The following is a 20,693-nucleotide window of genomic DNA, read 5'->3' as shown; positions in this document are numbered from 1 at the left end:
GCCTTCATTTTCTAACACATTGAACTTTAAGTAAACTGTGCTTTCTCTTATACTGGCCCTTGCAGTTGAGACATCAAAACCCATCATTATCCTCCTGTCTTCAAGACTCTTCCCTGTTTTGGGCACAGGACACTGCAGGTAGCAAGTGTCACTGCTAACCATGGACATAATGAGAGGTTTGTCTTATTTTCCTGTCCTTCCTCATCCATCTGGCTGCGTCCCAGTTTTCTCTTGCTTTGTCTCTAATATTTTTGAAAAAGAACTATCCTTGTTGCTTTATGTTTGTGCTGCACCTAGCACAATAGGCTGTTAGGACTTCAGGAGTCACTGTATTAAAAATACTAAATTCCTTTAGCAATAAACACTACACTTTGGACAGAGCAGTTTGGTGCCTCTGAATTCCCATTCACCCATTCTGTCTATGGCAGAGAGTAATGTGTCCAGCATATCTTTGAGAGTTTTTTAGGATTGTCAGCTTTGGGGACTACTTTTAGAGGGCCTTTCAACGACTGAAACTTCTGCTGGAAGCGTGGTTAACTCTCCGCTTTCCCTAAGCTCTATAGGGCTGCTAAACTCTACTGAACCTGCAGCAGCTTTTATGCAACCTTGTGGTTAAGTGACCCACTCCTATTAATGTACATTTTGTTTTCTTTTGACCCATTTTCCTGTGTAGTATGGCCAAAAGTGGCAAACAGATCTCTAAGATGAAATCCGTTTCTTTGTGGTAAATTATGATGCCGGATAGGCTGAAAGTGCTGTCTGGGTTATGACACTGTTTCCTTTCTCCCATCTCCCACTATGTAAGAGCTCTCAGTTTCTATAGCTTACATGTGTCCGTTATACTGTACTTCCCCCTCCCAAGTTATTTTGCGTATATATAAATGCAATTAAACATGCTGCAAAACTTTGATAGAGATATAATAATTAACAACCTGCTGATTGCTTGATTTCCCAGTTGACTTTTAATGTCTTTTTTTTTTTTCCTTTTGAACAATCACATGTCCAATTTTGAATTAGATTTCTGGGAATTAAGGGTAGGCTTGGAGATGGTTTCATGAAGGAGTTACTTAGCTCTGTATTTCCTCAAGTCTACCACGCATTTTGTGTGGTCAGCTGAGGTTGTTGAGCCAACAAAGGTCCAGAGAAGTGGCGTTCAGCTTTTCTCACTCAGGCCGTGCTACTGCTGCCTTTTATTTTAATTCTCCTTTCCCATCCTCTATCCTTGTGTTCCTCTGTGCTGCTTACGTTACTGTTTGGGAATCTGCGGTGTAGAGGGCAGAATTATTATTTTACACTAGAAACTTATGCACTATTCTATTTAACCATATGTTTCTGACAGTGTTCAGGAAGGTATTTTATCTCTGCCTCAGCTTCCCCTATGAAACCTGGGGCTGGAGACCCACGTGCATGTAACTATGAAACTGGTAAGCCATATTCTATATAATAAAGACTCGGGATGGTGTGGAGGTGATGGTGGCAGGAACCAGACGAACTGACATGGAGGTGCTGGGGCTATGCAGAAAGCAGGGAGGGGGCTCCTCTTCTCTGCTCATAGCACCTTGAGGAAAGGGCCTGCTCTCCATGCTGTCTCCAAATTGTAGCTCTGGGTGCTCAGCTGCCTTTGACTTTTACCTTGCGGAGCATAATAAAGGAAAGAGCAAAGACCTTTTTTGAAAAGTACATAAAAAATTACCTGAAAGTTTGTGCGTAGGGAAAACCCTCGGAGGCCATAGCTATGGGTGATGTCACCAGCTGGGCAAGGGTCAAATATCTTTGTGAGCTTGTGGCAGCTCTTCACAGAACACCTCTTTTGATGTTTATGTGGAAGATTTTGGCTTGGGTCTGCTAAATCTTAAATAGATAAATAAATAAACGAAGCTGTGCTTTTGTCAATACTAGAGCCAACTGCGTGGAAGTCAGCAGGTGCCAAAACAGCCTGTGCCTGACGGGTCGGCTCAGGGATGCTGGTTAGCGAAGTCACCCGGTCTGTAATCGCATTTTACGCCGCGCAGGCCGTTTTCCTGAGGTAAATCGGGGCGGCACGAAGCCGTTGAGCGCCTGAGGGGTGGCGGGCATGGCCGGGCCGGGCCGGGCGTTGGGCGGGAAGGGGCCGGCTCCTCACAGCGGGTGACCGGGGCGGCACAGCTCTGCCCCGGGGCTGGGAGCGACACCGAACGGCGAAGGAGATCCCGTTCGATCCCTGAAGCGGATAGCTGTACGTTCCCTGAGGAGGAAAGCTGTTTGTTCGCAGTTTTTTTCTCGGGAAAGACGCGGCGCACAGCTGCTGCTGCCCACAGGTGCCGGCTGGCGCCAGGTGGCTTTGTTGAAGTCGTCAGGGGGTGTGAGCACAGCCCTGAGGCGATCTGCCTCGTAACCCGCCCAGGGACACGCAACCGTTGCGTTTTGGGGTTGCTTTTAAGCATCTGAGAGGAATTCAGCACGAATTAAAGTCTAGAGATGCCTGACTCTGAGGGGGACAGGTGTTCTGAGGCCCCTCAGCTGCGTGCTGGCTGCTGTACCCGTCGGGTCCCTGCTCTGAAATTATTTACTCCAAGCAGGCAAAAGGAAGCTGGACTATGGCTGCTGCTCGGGGGTGAGCTCCCTGCACAGGCAGCAGGAGCCCTGCCAGCATCAGACACCCGTACCTGACGTACCTGAGGTGGTGTGCACAAAGTGAGGGTCCTGGGGGCCAAGTGGCCCAGCTCCGGTGCTGGTCAACCAACCACCTGAGCAGCATTCACGCTGGTAAGATGGAAAGAGACTTTTCCTGGGTGCAGCCCTGCTTTCTTATTTGCATCAGGTTTTGCAAAGCCTGCAGCCTTCTGCGTGCAAGGTGTGAGCACGGCATCGGTGGAATGAAGAAAGTACTGTTTGCTGGCTTCCGTCGGCCTGACGAGAGTGAAATTGGCAACATAGCTGTGAAATCGTCTGGGGAAGGAGACCGAGAGAAGAGACTTGAAGCAGCCACCGATGTTTGCAGCAGTCACCCCCCGTGACTCTAGCGTTAGCTGCTGCATTGGCACTGCCCGCCGAGGCAGCCTGCAAAGCCTGGGGAAGCAAGCCGCTGCTGCTCCTCCTCCTCTTCGTCCTCCTCCTCCTCCCCTGCCCGGCTGAGGTGTTCCCTGCGCTGAGCAACTTCCAGCAGGGCATCGCAGCATCCGTGCGGTCTGGGCAGAGCCGTGCCTTTAACGCCAGGGGGATGCGCGGCTCGCCTCTGCAATCCTCCCTCGGAGCCTCCGCGAAGCGAGCCCCAGCTCCGCGCTGAGGCTCGGTGCGTGAGAGCGGAGTTCTGTGCATCGCTCCAACTGCCGCCTGAACTTTGTCAAGGGCTCTCTTTTGTTTGTTTGTTTTGTTCTGTTATTTCTGGACCTTGTGAGAAGGAAGATCTTTCTCCACGCTTCAACCATGAGCGGCTGCTCGAAGAGATGCAAGCATGGGATCGTCAAATTCGCCCAGACGATTTTTAAGCTTATCACAGGCACTCTCAGCAAAGGTAAGAGAAAAGATTTTGATTCATGTTGTTCTACTGTGCTCTCAGCTCTGCGGGAGTTTTGTAGCCTCTAAGGAAGCTTGTGGAAGTTTATTATCGCTGCTTCAGAGGTGCTGTGGTTTAATTCAGGGAATTGGCTGCTCTCGAGAAGTTCCTGAGTGTGGCCAGGCTTGGAGCCGTGCTGTGAAGCCTTATGTAATTGTTTCGAAGTTGTGTAGTTTGTAACCTCTGGTTGCCGACTTGTTATAGCTTGTGTCTGTACCAGGTTATTTCAGTGTGCTGGGAGATGCTTCTGGGGGAGCTGGTGTGCAGCTTCAAAATTGTGAAGAGTTCATAATTGCTGGTGGATCAGTACTTCTCCTGGGTGTCTTTTTTTAAACTTTACTGTTTCTATTAGTTGTTTGAAGCATGTGTGTATGTTGGTTCAAAATCTAGGTCACTGCTTATTACGTGCTCCTGAGTATCTTTGGTTTATCTACAGTTTGCTTTTCACCTACACCTTGTGTACCTTTACCATGTGCAGGTGGAACAATACCAATCCTAATTATGCTGCTCTCTTAATTGAAATCAAAAATAAAGGATAGAAATCTTTTATACTTCTCTGTATTCATATAATTTCAGTGGCGGTGTACTGAGGTAAGTTATCACACTGCTATTTTTGTTGGTCTCTAATCATAGTGATGCTTCTCAGCATCCTGTACTGGATAAATGACTGTTGGTGGTTTGCTAGGGTATTTCGGGTAATAGTGATGTTACGCTCAACTGCTGCTTCACCGTTGAAATGTGGAGAGCATTTAGGTCAGGGGCAGACTTGTACAAGTTCTTTCTGTGTGTTTGACTGGGGGTAATTTTTAGAGTTTATAATAAGATTCAGACTAAGTTATCAGAGGGGAGACTTCTGTAAGGCTGAGGAGTCCTTCTTATGCATTTTTTTTCATATAAATGCCAAGTTTGTTTATTTTCTTAAAATGTTTTTGTAGTCAAAAAGCAAAAAAGAAGCATGTACTTTCCAGGTAATGTTAGTCTTCTGTGGTGTTGTGTGGCTGTCTGGAGTGCACGTGCTCCTGCACAAATTTTAGTGTTTGAGTTGTTTCTTAGGGTAAACTATAACCAGGCAGAGGTGACTTTTAAAATAGATAATGTGTAAGTATCAAGAATGGAAATATAATTATGGAATCATGGAATGGTTTGGGTTGGAAGGGACCTTAAAGATCATCAGGTTCCAACCCACCCCTGGCACCTTCTTTCTGTAGGAACTAGGGAAACTATTCAATCCGTTCTTTACCGATCTGGAAAAAATACAATTATAAGGCAACTTTCTCATATAAATCTGAAAATGTTGTATTTCACATCAAGAATACTGGACAGGCTGGTTGTTCTTAAAATCATGATTGGTTTAAAATTGTATCTTGTATGTATTTGATTTTTCTCTTCCCCCTTTTTCTCCTGTCATCCATAGACTGTCAAACATCAGCAGAAGAAAGATTAAATATTTGTTCAAGTCTGTCAAAGAAAGGGAGGAGCTGTCAGGTGTTGGTTATAATTCATGATTAACACCAAGATATCTCCTTATCATTATAAGCAAAGGAGAAATTCAAGTAAATGTAGGAAAAGAAATAACTTTATTACTATGGCTAGAGAAGAGAAGTAATGGTAGGATACTAACTGCAAGACCTTATCTTCTCCATTGAAATTAGCATGTCAGTAGGGTATACTTGCTGTACTGTGTGTGTATTTTTTTAATGTATGGTGTATCCTGCTATATTTGCTAGTGATGGACAACAAACTGTGCTCTTTGCTTGTGCTCACCTTCAAAAAAAGGGGGAAAATCTGTGTTCGTGTGGTGCTTCTCGAAGTGTTCAGGTAGGGCAATTCACCTAATGGGGCATTATCAAGCAGTCCTTGTGTCCTTACTGCTTGTCTCCCTTTTGCAAAGGGCTACATCAATATTGGAGTTGGACAGTAGAACAGCACTCTGCAGTGAGCTAGAAATCACAGTGGAAAATGTCCAAGGCTTTTTTCATTTCTTCTGAAAGATGCCAGAATTGTGCTATCATTGTCTCCCTCCTTGGCAGCCCATGCAATAGTATCACACAGTTCTACCCCCATTTTCCTATGACAATGTCTCATTTCAGGCTGCTTGGACTAGATAAGAGTGGTGTTCTGGGACTCAAAGTATTTAAAACTCTGATAAACTATTTTTTCCCCCTCTTCATCTGCTTTTGTGTTATACTGGAAGAATCAGATTCAGGAAGGAACAAACCATGGGAATGAGTTTGATTCATAAGTATTAGAGAGCTGCTGCAGTGAAAATCAACATTTTGATAACAATATCTGTGAAACTCCTAACTAGAAAGAAAATAACTGGAAATCTCAGTTAGGAGTTCTGATTGTAAAAATAAAAAAATTTAAAAAAATGTTAGTTTATACTTTTATCCCAGTGCTTATTGTTTTGCATTTCTTCTAGTGAAACTTCTGCAGGTAATCAAAAAATAGAAACAGCTGTGCATTGTCATTTTGTGTTCTTTAACTTAGGCAATCTATATGCTAGTGAATATTCAAGTTGTCTTCTGTGTTCTTTACCCCATTGCTGCCTCATTGCCTTCATATTGTTTAATGCCTTTTTTTTTTATTATTTTTAAACACATTTGACAGGACAAATCCTTTGTGAAGCACACAATTCATTCTCTTCTCCATACTTCCACCATTTTGATTTTTATTGGAGTGGGATATATTCTGCAATTCAATCAGGTGCAATCCTTAGCATCACTCAGTGGTTTCTTCTTGTCTCAACAGCAGAAGTTTTTTCCCCTTGATTATTTTCAGTAATAAAAGGAGGCTGTCTGAGCTGCAGCTATTAAGTCCTTCCTTCTGCAACAGGGTGTGATGAGACAGCAGCCGCCTCCTGGTGTGGGCAGTGAGGGAGAAGGCACACCTGGTCTCACTGTGTGGTCACCAGCCTGTTGGGTATGTCCGGACTTAAATCTACAGCTGCAGCAAATCTACGAGGCTTTAAGCCAAGGATTTCATAGCTGGTACCTTTGCAGAGCTGGATTAGCAATTTTTGCCTGCATCCCAAGTTCATTCTTGCTTGGAAGGGCTTAGTGAGCAGAATGATTGAGCAAGTCTCCTCTGTATGTATATGAAGGTACTGCTGATGCCTCTGAAAACGTAGCCTTGCTCAGTGACCAAAACTGAAGCTGAAATGAAACCGCTTGGTCTCTGTTAATGTATTCTGATTATCAATGCGTGAAAAGCAAGATTATTTTAGGGATCGACTCCTTCAAAATGTTCCTTTGCAGGAGTAGATAAGCTTTTGCAAATTAACTACCCTTTCACCTTCGTTCCTGAGCTGCCCCTCTTTTAGTTAAATGCTTGCCAAAGGCTCTCATTTCTGATTTCTTGCTTTTCCCATTTCTGTTCTGCAAAGCAATTCATCTGGAACTGGTAATTTGTCCACTTTTCATAGTTTTAATTGCCTAATTATCTGTTCCAGTGCAACGATAAAGTCTTCAAACATTTTGCTCTCCCCACAGCCTTCCCCAGCATGAAAGAAAAGTTTCTGAGTGTTTTATTGCACTTGCCCTGTTTTGCTGCTGCTTTATGAATCCAAATTACAGCTCTTCTTCGGAGATGTTATATGAGATGGGAAGGAAAGTGCATGGTCCCCTTTAGTCATACACGGGTTCTGTCTTCTCTCAGTGGAAGCTAATCTTGTTCCTTTGGAATATACGGGCATCACATTAGGTTTGGCTTGGTTTCTCCAGCCTCTGAAAATATAAGGATAAATGTTGCTAGATGCCCTAAAGACATAGGAAGGTTCACTGCAGTCATTCCAATGATGCCAGGAATCCTGCACCTGCATGCCATTTGAAGACATTTCATTCTCCTGTTGCTGTGTAGCCCACTTTCACCCCTGAATTCTGCCTACTGCCCTCAAACTTAGAGAAGCTGTTATTCAGAGGGCTCTTGTAAAGGCTTTTATGCACATTCCTTCTTTATAAAACTTTCTGGGCTTTGTAATCCTTCCTTAGTAAGGAAGGTGGTTACAGAGGCCACGCAAATAACGTACTTTTACACTGAGTTGCGTTAGATCTTGTCCATGTTGTTTTTTTATGACCATCTGGAGTAAATGCAAGCATACATAAAACGCTGCTGTAAACCCTCATTGAGAGAGAGGCTGCTAGTATGACTAGCAGAATAATTGTCTTGACCATGTGTATTGCAGAGAAGAATCTGCAACTAGTGAAGCTTCAAGGTTCAGTACCTGATCCCAGCTCCACCTGATGAAGATCTCCAGCGTAATTGCCTCTTGCCTGAGGCATGTGTGTGGCACCTGTGTTTTGGTTTTAGGAAAACTAGTTCATTTTTTTTTCCATAGTTACAAACCCTTGCAACTGTATGAGTTAATAAGTAAAAGACACTTCTGTTTGACATGTTACACATACTTGCATGTCTATGAAAAAGCACTACAAGCAAATCCATCTTTTCTACAAATGCTACAAACCTTAAGTAGCCTGAATATATGTACATGTATGTGTCGTTTGTCTTTCATTTGGAGCAAGACAGATTTGAGAACTAAGAGAGAGGAGAAGTGGAAATACCATAGCCTTCCTTTTTAAACTTTTGCAAACTTACACTCGTAGAAACTAGCATCTCTGCAAAGACAGGGTTGAATGTGTACTAGAAATTTATTAAGAACTTAATTGTCTGCAATGGTATAGCCCCAAAGAGTGAACATGTAATATCATTTATCTGAATATAATGTGAAAATGTGTTCTTGTCTTCTGGGAAACTATGCGAAAAGTTTTTGTAATGGTATTTTGCAATACGCTTGTGTCTGTGGTTTCTAAGAGCCATGAAGGTTGTTAAATCTTGTCACTAGGTAGGTAACCTATCAGTGGGAAAACCAGCATCTCTTCTGGATTCTGCACTAATGACATTGATTATAACAACTAGGATGCTTTTATGCATAACTAATGAATTGATATATAGATTCTTTAATTAAAAAAGATAGGGCAATAAAGCAATGCTTAAATTCCATAGTGTTGAAAAATGTATGGGAACTTGGTGTCTAAACTTGTGGGGTTTTTTGTTTGGCTGTTTTTGGTGGTGTTTTTTTGTTTTTATAACCAGTGGACTAGATGAGAGATATGCTGTTGGCAAATGGACTAGGGAATTCAGACCATGCTGTAGCTTATTGATATACTAATTTACTGTGTCTGTTTTGTCACTTAAAGTGGAGTAAAATGAATATTCCACAGTATATTTTGACCTATCTGACCCTATTATTGCCCACTTAATGAATGGATATAAGCATAAATGGGTAACTTCTGAAGGTAGCTCGACATAAGTGGATAGTGACATTTTAAATCATCCTAAAATTAGGTTAAATTAGCACATGAAGTGCAATTTCAAGACATACCTTTCTTTTATCTCCAGTAAGTTCTCTCTAACAGCACAATGCTAAAAGGTGAAAATAAGGCAAAACTTGTCAGTTTGTTTGGTGCTCGCAGCCAGCCTTGAACTGCAAGTCAGCTCTCTTTTGGGGCAATATCCTGTATGTATTCTCATGAATTATCGCTGTTTTGTGTGATGTTTTCATATGCTGACTGCTTGACTGCTGGCAACAGAAATTTGCGTGGTGTTTCTGGTCCATGCTGGGTGCCTGGTAAACCTGATGGGAACCAAGCAGGAGTCCCACGATTAGGGATGCAAATAAAATTCTGGCCTGTCTTGACTTTATGGTGGTATTTGTGGGGTTCCTGTTCATGTAACTTTGTTTTTGTTGTTTTAGCATGATTAGTAAAGCTAATGAATGGAAATGTAATTGTAAGCAGACACTGAAAGGTTTTAACTATGGTAGCACTTAAGCTCATGATGTAATGGGATGAATATTCATAGCCAACTTCTTCCAAGCTTGTACAGCTTTACTACAAACCCAATATAATTTGACTTGCACTTCTCAGCTGGTTCTAACTTCTAATGTAATTCTTAGTAATGCCTGTTTCACAATGTTTGGTTTGCAGGGCACGTGGGTGGAGTGTATTAATGCTGATAACTGAAAGTTAAGTAGTCTGGGGTTTAAAATAAGAGTGATTAATGCTGTCCTTTATAAAAGTGAGACCTGGTGAAACAGCCTTACGCTGCAGAATGAAAGGGAGAAATTGCTTCCCCAGACTTGATGAGGTGCTCATCTTGTGAAGGTGAGAGTTTTGAGAATTTAAAAATGCAGTCTTGTTACAGAACCTAAATAACTGCACCTAGCAAAAGTTAATACAGTTTTGCATTTGTTGCAACCTGAAAAATGTCACTAACATTTAAAAGGCTAGTAAAGAGCAACTGTGTAATGTGCTTGCCTTTGAAAATTTTGAGTGACACGTTCACCTGTTAGGGAAGTTTCTTTCAGATGTGCAGTAATGGCAAGATGCTTTCTTAATGCTTTCTTTACGTTATCTGAAATGAGGGTGTTTTGTCACTTGTAAATTTTTTATAGGTAGAAGTTGAGATGTTTGCATTATTTCAGTAAGACTGATGTTTAAACTGAGCCATGGAAGAAGTAAAGAACAAACGTATCCTTTGTGAAAGACGTACAGGGTGTTTGACTTGGTTGATCAGCAGCCATTTTAGGCTGAAACTGCTAACTCAGGCTGTGAACTGCCCCTCTTCCTTATGGGCTTCTGAGAGTCACGTATTGTAAAATATCAACTCATTTGCTTGGTATGGGGTGACTAGCAGAAGTCAAAACTGGACTTCACAGTAAGGATCCAGAAGTGCATTGCCTGTGTCTTTCTGGATCCAGCTTTACTCGCACAGAAACTCACCTGACGCGTTGTAAGTAATGGCCAGGCTGAAATCGTTGTGACATTTTCAGACCTTGTACTAAGGTTCTGGTCTTCATCAATCAAATAAAGTTTTATAAATATATTTGGATTAGCTATGGTTTTGTATGATCTGCTTTTGATATCACTGGGGGTGACATTTTATGGTTTTGTTTAGTTTTTGCCTGCACCCTCCTAGTTTTGGTATAAATGCCTTTTAGTCTTTGTATATTGCCTTATCTGTTGATTTTTATTACCAAAAATTGTATGTCTCTGGATGTGTTCCATAATGTTCTGTGACTAAGGCAAATATTCACCCTAGCGTCACTTACTCTGTCCATTTGAAATTGGAAATGTGTGTTGGCTATAAATGAAATCGATAATAGACATATGGGAAACCACATGACTGGGAATATCATTCTCTCTTCTAAGTGCTTTTTGTACGTTGAGTTGGAAGGGTAGTGATGGAGGAGGAGGAGGATGGTGGTTATCCCAATTAAATGAAGTGCTTTTAATGCATGTGTGTGTTTCACTCTTCCCGCTAGGTCACAAATAGGCAGCGTTTCTCATGGTCTGTAGGCAGCGCTGGTGGAGCATCACTCAGGTGTCCTGGGAAGTGGAGGGGGAACTTCGTAAGCTTTGTGATTGCCTAAGTAACAAATTCCTGCTCTTAACTCCCAGTGTTACCCTGTGGCTTTGGTACCTGTCGGAAAAAATAAGTAGATTCAAGTCTTGAGACCTGGATAGGTTGTGTTGAAATATGCTCACTTTAACATAGCATCTCTTGTTTGTGAAGAGTTATTTAGCAGTTTGGAATGTTCAGTGTCTCCATTAGCGATGATAAACAAAGTAAATGATAAATATAATGGATCATCTGTCTTTCAAGGAGTAATGAAATGATAAATAGCAGTGTTTAGAGGTGCAGTCTAAGTTTTGTGAATGTAAAAGGCAAAACCACTGGCAGCTGCCCATGAAAAAGCACTGTAGTACTGCATGGTAACGAGTTCTTGAAATAAGCTTCCAGTGTTAAAAGAGGATGAGCAATTTTATCAGGTACATTTTGGTACAGACAAACATCTTACTTCAGAGAAATAAGCATTGACATCTTCTACATCAAAATGCTTAGCCTAATATGAATAAATATGGTTCTTGTCACACCATCCTTAAGGAGTAAAAAGGCAGCTGTTGATTGGAAAAATTGAATAAAAACCATCCGGATTCAGTCTAAGAGGAGGCTGACACAAATAAAAACCTCATTTCCAAACATAAAACCGAGGGAAGCTAAGTAAGTTTTAAGGTAATAAAAGACAAAAAGTGAAATAGAGTTCTTGAATTCCTTCTGCTTGCTGTGATGTATTGACTGTTGTCCCCTAGCTGTTGCACCTTATTCAGGGAGCAGCAGTTGGTTGGGTTGTGTGTTTTGGGGAAACTCGTAACTGTCAGGAAGCTTTTGTCTTCGCTCTGAAAATGTTTACAAGCTTTGTGACTGATGAATTGTGTGTTTATGTTGATGCTCTGAAAGGGATATTATCTCTTGCTTCATGAGAAGCAATTTGAGATTCAGTGAATAAAAGCATCGTACGAACGTAATCCATGCTGCAGACACGGGCGGTAACTCAGGATGCTGCCGTGATTGCCATCGGCAGCATGGTGAGTGGTGATAACTCGAGTCCTTTCACTTTTCAAAAGGCCTCACTCCTGCAGCCTTGGGGATGCTAATCACTGCTTCAGAAACTGAAAAGTGCAATTTGCATCAAGGGCTGGTGTTTGAATTTGTGAATTCATACCTTGTCCTGTGTTCATCTTGAAAACAATTCTGCTCATTGTGAGTTTTCTGTCTCCTCATAAATAGAGGAAAACATGAGAAACATTTGCTTGATGAACATTACCCCTACAAAATCATCACTATAAGCCTAACACATTTGCAGTATTTCATGGAGATGTAAAACATCAAGACCACATTAAGGCTGTCTTGTGAAGGCAGCTTGTGGTGAACTGAGTGTGCATTTGTCACTGTGTTTTTAGGAGATGGCACTGCGAGGAAATCTTAACCTACAGTACAAAATATACTTCATCAAGGCAGGAAAAAGGGAGCACATAGCGAAGCTTCTTAGCATCACTATTTTTTTTAGGAAGTTGGTGGAGAGGGGAATTAAGACTTAAATGCTTATTTAAATATTACTGTCTGCCGTGAAGCTCCTAGCACAAACAAGGAAACGTTACTTAAACCAAGAGCTGCTTGAGAGGGAGTGTGACAAATCCAGCAAAACGGTGGTGGGGACGTGCTGCTGTAGCTCTGAGGGATGTCGCCCTGCATAGCGAGGGGATGGGTGTGGAGAGCTGGAGCCTGCTTCTGTGCATCTTGCTCATGTTTGTGGTTCTTTGTTGGTTTCAGAGAACCTCAGTGTGGCACCAGTCTTATAGAGCATAAGTTAGCCTTTTTTTAAGTGCTTTTTTAGTAGCTTAATTATTTTAGTTCATTTTAAGACTTACCTGGCTTTGCTGCACACTAGGGTCATGACAAAGATAGATGTAGGTATAAAAACTCATGCAATATATGCAAAGCAGCGGGGACAGCATGAACTGGATGTCGTCTGACATGGTTTGTTTTCTCCATAGCATGTCATCTGCAGGTCTGGTAAGCTCAAGTAACTGAAGAAACACCATGTGGTTTTGCTTTACTTGCAAGGATGATGCTCTGGATCAGCTTCTGTAGAGCAAAATCTTATGCAAAAGCTCTTCTTGTGGTTTGTTTGTTTGCAGCTGATGCCCTGGAAGTGCCTCGCCACACACAGAACTGTAAAGACAGAGCATGTTCATTTCAGGAGCTGTGTGTTTTGACACAGACTTTTTAATTCCTATTGAATTTTACATGTTGGGGGTAAATCCCTTTACAAGGAATTGAAAACAGAAGAGAGTGAGTTTTATGACAAGGCAATCTTTTCCTGACATGTGGAAATACTTGCTTTGCACTTAATGGCTCAATGCCAGAGGCAGCAGTATGATCTATGGCATGTACGGTAAGCCTTAACCCCACCCCAGTACGTGAATGATAACCAATTTTCAAAATACCTTTTGACCGAGTTGTTGTCTTAAAATCTATAGAGAACTTTAATGAAACTTGCATACAGTTCTGAGCAGTATTTATTTTTAAATGACTGAGGCTTAGCAAACAACTTGTCCCATAAGAGAGCTTATCTTCAGAAGAGTTAGCCCCATAACGGATTTGATGCCCAGTGTCTCTTGCTTGCTCTGTTGATCTGCCTTCCAAGAAAGATCTTCCATGTAAGTGCAATGTTTTACACAAATAGCTGTAACAAGTGGTGCAAAATGCCTGGTCAATAGCTGTAGCAACAACCAGACCTCGCGGCAGAGCCTGCTGTCTCTAGCACGTCTGCATTATTTCCTTGAACAAAGCCAAAGGCTAAAATCAGCCTTTAGCTAGTTAAAGGTTATGTATGTTATTAAAAAAAAAAAACAAAAAACAAACAAACAAAAAAAAAAACAAAAAAACAAAAAAAAACTTTTCTGAGAATAACCTGATCAATGCATTTTTCTGTGTTGAAGAAACTAGCCTAAATACAGACTGCTTGAAAACTTGAGTGCCATAGAAAGCAGTGGTTTGATGGTAATTGTGAACATATTCTTGGGCTATGTGGTTTTTGATGTTGTCCATCGTGACAGCTGCACTCAACGATACTGCTTTCTGTTGAGTCTGTTCCAGCAAGAAATGCTTAATATTAGGGATCCATAGACGCAGAGATGCTTCTTGGAGGCCCATTTTCCTTCTGTTTGGGAGCACCATGAGTATTGAAGCATTCAGCTATTGTGCACGGAGCTCTAAACTTAAACCGCTGTGGTCTGGTCTCCAGCACGTTTGAAGTGGCATTGCTCTGTGCAGCACTTCCAGATCTGTCCATTTGTTCTGGTACGTGATGTCCTGCTGGAGAACAAACGCTGTCATCAGCATTTCTGGGTGGTGAGGCTTTGTAAATGCTATCCCAGAAAAAGCGTAATATTCTTGCTAAGTGTATATATATTTGCCAAGTACAAGACGACTTGGTTTGCATTTGAATAGTACAGTGTAACGTCTTTGTTCCTTGGAGCTATTTCAGTAATTTCTGTCTACTGTGGGTATATTCTAAGGGACAAGTGTCAGACAACATTTGAAAAACTGGTTTCTCTTTAATTTGATGCATATAAACTGCAGGTTGTTCCTGAAATATTTGAGGATTAAAAGGAATAAGGTATTTCGGAGGAATTTCTAGATTATTTTGAGTACAACTTTGATTCCTTCTGACTTCTGTTTGGCTCAAATTTCTGTCCCTCTACATGTGCGAAGATATAAAGCATTAAAAAAAAAGCAACTAAAACAACAACAAAAAAACACATTTGCATGGTAATGTAGCAATCATATGTGCACTTAATGCCAACTGTAGAACCCAATGAGTTCTATCAGTGAAGAAAATAAATTAAAAAACTAGCATTGTGTTTCAAAAAAACTAGTATGTTCTCTATAGTTGTTGAATATTGCTGTTTGAAGTAGTGTTTCTTGAGATGAATTAAGCTAGTCAATAGCACTTTGAAATTATAAAACTCAAGGGAGTTTCTTGTGATAAATTTGTGACCATTTGGATTGGTTGAGATGTTCCAAAAGAGCTAAAAATAGTCCCAGAAGCCTGGTGAGGAGCTGCAGAAGAGGATGCAGGGAACAGTGTTTGTGCTGGGTAAGACATTTGTTAATTTATATGTAGGTTTTTGGTTTTTAATAAAACCTTTGTTTTCTGGTTTGAAGGGGAAGGGAAAAAAAACTTCTGGCACACTTCAAGTAACATCACAAGTACTGAAGTGCAGCTAGAAGGTGTGTAAATGCTTGTTTTAATAAAGAGCAGCTTGATGAAGTGCCGCAAACACCCTTTACCTTTTAAGAAGTAAGCGTGGTGTAGGGTTTGGCATGTGGCTCTCCTAGCAGTAGTATAAAATGAGCTTTAGAAGTGCAGCTCTTATTCCCGCTCATTAGATGAAAGCGGGAGGTACCCAGCTCCTGGATGGAGGGGATCTGCAGGAGAGCGTGCACAAAAATGCTTCTGTTGAGCAGAGCTTAAGTATTAAATTCCTTTGGCCTTGCTCTTGAACTTGACTGATGCTACTTTGTAGGGCCATATCTGACAGATGAAGAGTTGAGTCCAACCTCTGTTCTCTGCCTTCTAGCCAGGGTAACTGAAGTTGTGTGAAGCAGTGAGCTGGCCAGAGGTCTCTGCCTGCCACTTACCGTTAGTTCTGCTGCATGCAGTAAATCCTGTTTTCCTGTAAACTGAAACGCTTCCCTCCAGTACTCCAAAAGTGTGTAACTGTACCTTTTTCATCTCTTAACTCTCTTTCACCTTTTTTCTGCTCCATTTGTTGATTAAGCCTCCTTCTTGCCTTTACAGACTACCTGGCAAAATGAGAATAAATCTAAAGCCTGAGAAACGGCTCATGGAAAAAAATGCATTTGTTTCCCTCCTTGCAGAACACAAAAATGACAACTTCCATTCAACTTGTGTCAAATAGTCCTCTATGCACGAAAACTAAGATGAAAGATAATAGTTCTGAAAGAAAATGGAATAAACTAGGCCATAAATAACTCAACTGTGTGTTTTTCCACTTCAAACACCTCAGCTATTCCAGAGGTTCCAGTGTGCGCTTCAGGTCAAGATAGTCAAGAAAAAAACTGCGAAACATCTGTTTGCAAAATGTTGTATCCCATCTAAACATGATTACTACATGAAGGGTTCACTTCTGACACCCCCTCTAAGGTAGAACATTCCTTGTTCATAGACAGTCTGCTACCTTGTGCTTTTTTTGCACTCTGTAACTTCTCCATCACAAGCCATTTGCTGTGTGAGCAACTTGAGTAAGAGCCGTGTCTGCGTACCGAACTGCTGGGGCTGCCTGGTGCCCTTCTGGCATCAAACAACTGCTGCCCCTGGAAGTCTGACTGCTGGGGGAGTGAGATTGACTGCAAGTGAACTTCAAAATGTGGCATTGTTGAGGTTGTCTTCCTATTAACAATTTTGTTCACTTCTGTACATATCTTTAGTTTTGTTTCTAAACTTTTCTCTATGAGTTGGATGTAACTTCTGTAACTGACAGATTTTTATTGCGGCTGTGCAAATTAAGTTCTTCAAGGGTTTTCTTGCTGTTGCCTCTGTATATTTGTGCAGTCAGTATCTTGCCTGTGCCCACTGTCTTTTTGCACGGCTGCAGTTGTGCTGTGATGTAGTCCACACTTTCATCTCCTGTCAAGATAGGATGTCCAACTGACTGAAGTATTTCCTGCTGAATGAAAAGATTCTTCTAAGAAGGTTAAATATGTATTACGTCGTTGTGCTCTCTATGGCAAACAGTCATAGTAACCTCTTGACAACAAATATATGGATATAGTACTAGTGCATCTATAAAGCACTCGATAGCTGGCAGTCAGATGAATTGAAAACCAATTAAACTAGTAGTGTATGTGCACGAATACTACTTGCAAGCTGAGCCATTCCTCTTTAGGAATTAAACTCTAGGTGGAATTAAACTTGTTCCTGTTGCTATAGGAATGCCTTGCTGTGTAAACCAAGAAGCAAACTCTGAGTTCCCTTGTGATGGTTTTCTGGTCTAAGAGGGCATAAGGCAGTGACTGTCAAGCATCAGATTGTAGGCCCTTATCTTGATGCCACAAGCACAAAGGACTAAGGGAGATGTACAGGCTCACGGCTCATTCAGCTGCTGGTTGAAATCTTTAAAATTAGAAAAATGTATGTGGCTCTAAAACATCCTCTCATAAGTGAACCTAGATTAAAAACACTGTGGAAGAACTTTGTCATTAATAGACAGCTGTAAATTCAGACAATTAGACTAAATTGAATTCCATTACCGCAATGATATATGGAGTCCAGTAACAAATGCTTCCTTCTTTGTAAATACTGGCTTTTGTCAGCAGCCTTAAACCTCTTAGAACAAGTCCTGTAGACTTATCAAAGTAGTTAAACAAGTTTTTGAAAATGGCATTTACACTCTAAACCTATTCTGGCATGTTTTAAAACGGGTAGCTTCAACAAAACTGGTATCAGTGCGTCCTACCGCTGGAGATGTACTGGCCAAGTCCTATGGGCTCCAACTGATGGTGTGCGCTGTGGATGACCCTGTAAGATTGGAAAGTAAACAATGAAGGTGTGTAAGGGACACAGGAGGAGGAAGGATGGTTAGCTTGACAAGGCACAATAAAGCCAGCCAAAGAAATATTCTATGCAAGCAGTTGTCGTGGTTCAACCTTACTGATGTGCGTCTTTGCTGCAATGCTACACTAATATTAAACAATGCATTACAGAGATGGCAGCGCTCCCTAACGTATTTCCTGAAAAAATAAACAAAAAAATCCACCCAAGACAAATAATATGTAGCGGCTTTTAGATAGTTTTTTATCCACTGGAAGAAAGTTTGTTGGTCCATGTTCGTGAGGTAAATGCAGTTTCCATAGGCCAACAATCAACAAGAGTTGTTTCCAGCAGACTCTAGGAGCCCTAGTACAGCTATCAGGGTAAGCTACTTTTAATTTACTCTTCTAAAGTCCTCTGAGCAAAACCTGTTTTTGAGCTTAAATCAACTTTCTTTTCTGTATGGAAGCTATTCTGTTTCCTGTGCAGGAATTCAAGTTGGCATTTTTTGTAACAAGGGCAGCAACAGCCCTTTGAAAACATGGTGTGGAATCTCAAAACAGAGGGTTTGCTATTTTTTTAATAGTTTTGTTGTTCCTGGTTTCAGGGAATTGACGGCAAAGGATGATTTTTTTTCTGCCTTGTTTGCTGCAGTGTGTTATCACACATAAGAAACTGCATTGTATTCTCAGTTTTTCAGCTTGCACAATATTTGTTTTTTGTTTTCAATATTAATGTTACCATTGCACGAGAAGTTCCTGTTGCCAACATCATAAAACTGGTATTTCAGTTTGGAGATGTTGAAGAAGGAGGCAAGGAAATTAAATAATTTAGGTGTCAGTGTCTACATTTTAATGGAGATGACCCTGTCATAACTAAAGAATGTCTTCAATTTACACTCAGTTCCAAGTCCTCTGTGTTCAAAATTGTCTTGGTTGCTATCTCCCCTCCAGGTAAAATGTGAACAAGAACTTCAACTTGTTTGTTGTTCTCTATGCTTGGTCATAAAATGGGCAAGCCTTATCTTTTACCTGTAACTTAAATTTTACATCTACCTACGTGTATGTTTTCTTCCTACGTTGATTAGTTCATTTACTTCTGCCCTTGCTTCTTGTTGAATTTCCAGTAATATAACGTAAGAAAGTGAAGAAAACTGTTTGCTGCAGACATTTGTTTCAACGATTTTATGTTAGTGCTCCCGAGCCCCTGCATAGAATTAATTCAGTAAAAAGCCTTTATAGGCAAACCTGTCTCATGCCACTTGGCAGGGAGGACAGAATGCTTAATTGCGATGAGCATCAGTTGGTTTTAATTTGTTTGCTGAACATTAAGAACCAACTTTCTTATATTGGTGAAGGAAGATATATGCAAGTTGTGACCCCCATTCTCCTACCTGGGACTCTCCTTTTTGGAGCCGTGCAGAACATGAGCGTGCAGGGTGGCTCTTGGGTGGAAGCTCAGGCAGGCAAGAAGAGACCCGTTGGCTCAGGGCATCACACTGCAGCAAACTTATGTGGATCCCCTAACGGGATGCTTCTACACACGAGCTGTGGTTTGAGAGGAGGAGGGAGACTGATTTGGCATTGAAGCAAAACTTGGTGTGCGCTCTCTCCTGGTTCCAGAGTCACAGTCCTTTCTAGAGTTCTGCTTTCACAATTAAGTATCTACAGGTTTGTTTTTTTCTTCCATGTGGCTCCCATTAGTCCATGAACAAGTACTGTATGATCTACTCTTTTTTTTTTTTCACTTTTAGTTATGACTACAAGTGGTTTGCATGGGAATTCTTGCTTCTGTGCTGTTCACCCAACTACCAGATTTTAAATAAGTCTAAGAGAACTTCAGCCATTCTTTCTGATGTTTTCTTCCAGGAAGAGTTAGGTCTAAGGTGTCTTTAAAAAAAAATAAAAATAACCGGGCTGTTTGCAGTCTTGATTTGGTGTTGGCTGCACATCTGAAGCAGCTTAACTGTTGCAGCAATTCCATTACAGGTGCAGAATAAATTATACATGGAGAAATTTTGTAGCACACTTGCTGGATTCACCCAGTTGTACACTGGGCTAGTGCTGGCTGATTGTGTTGTAGCTGGGATCCTCACCTGAGGTCTGTCGTTGCATATGCATAGCAATCAGCTGCAGCCCTGTGCCATTTTCAGATCAAAGTAACATGGTTTATAATGCCTTTGTAATGCTTCTAATGCCGTTTCAAACTGCTACACTGGGGTATTCATGTTTGCAGCACTGCATGTTTCTTTTGGGACTGCCAGAGAGCAGGGTGCTGGTCATGGAGCCCCCTAGCATCCTGTCAGTCTCATCAGTGAGCAGAGACAACTCTGAGCAGGTTGAGGCAAGCAATAAAAGAACTCTAAACACTCATACTAAGCGTGAAAAGCCACTTGCTCAGTGTATTATTTTTTAAAAAATGTTATGCTAATCTTTCCATTGGGGGACTTTTTGGTCTCTGCATGATGTTCCTCTGCTCTGTTGCAGCAGGAAGATTTGAACAGCTAATGAAATCAAGGAACAAAAAGTTAATGACTTCTTATCAAATTCATTAAACTTGGAAATAATCTTTTAGACCATCTTCGCTCATCCAAAATGAAATGTCGTAAATGCAAGTCTTTTGTAAACACCCTAGTATCCTCAGTGGTTTTAATCAAAACATGATGCTTCTGTAATCATGCCTGCTGGGGGTATGGGAAGGCAGCATCACTGCCCAAGCTGCTCTCAGCACTGCGTTGTTACCAAGCCCTGCTTTTCTCACCGCTGGGCAGCTGCAGAGCATGGGACAGATTGTGTTCCTGTGCCTGTGGCCTTCCTGCAGCACGCTAACAGGAGATGGAAGAGCGGAGAAGCATGCTTCTTCCTGACACCCCAACTACTGACTGGGGCCCTTTCCTGCAGCTTAAGGTATTGGGGATCTGCCTTTTTTCAGGAAACTCTTTTTAACCATTAGCTAGTATTTGGTGCATCTCTGGCTATCCCCAAATGATCCAGTGGAAGAACTCTTGTTCTAGACCTGCCTTTTGGGCAGGATGGAGCCGTGTGTGTTGATGGATTCTCACTGCTGGTCCAGCAAGTGCAAAGCAGAGGATGTGATGTGCTTATATGTGTGGTGGTGTTTCCCTGTTATGCAAATGCTGCAAGTTATGCAGGCCAAAGAAATTGAGTCCACCTCAGAATACGCTTTGTTCTTTATTTT

General features: G+C 41.5%; 1 protein-coding gene across 1 annotated transcript in view; it reads left to right on the top strand.

Moving 5' to 3' along the window:
- Window positions 1-2,305: 2,305 nt before the first annotated feature.
- Window positions 2,306-20,693, top strand: part of KCNIP1 (potassium voltage-gated channel interacting protein 1) — a 375,943-nt gene continuing 357,555 nt past the window's right edge. Inside the window, exon 1 of the mRNA XM_048064765.2 lies at window positions 2,306-3,493. Within this exon, the coding sequence (XP_047920722.1) occupies window positions 3,406-3,493 (88 nt within the window). The 5' untranslated portion in view covers window positions 2,306-3,405. The remainder of the gene's footprint in view (window positions 3,494-20,693) is intronic.

The sequence above is a fragment of the Anser cygnoides genome, chromosome 14 (assembly GCF_040182565.1).
Source record: "Anser cygnoides isolate HZ-2024a breed goose chromosome 14, Taihu_goose_T2T_genome, whole genome shotgun sequence".
NCBI lineage: Eukaryota > Metazoa > Chordata > Aves > Anseriformes > Anatidae > Anser > Anser cygnoides.
The sequence above is the reverse complement of the archived record's forward strand: the minus strand, read 5'-3'. Positions and strand labels throughout refer to the sequence as shown.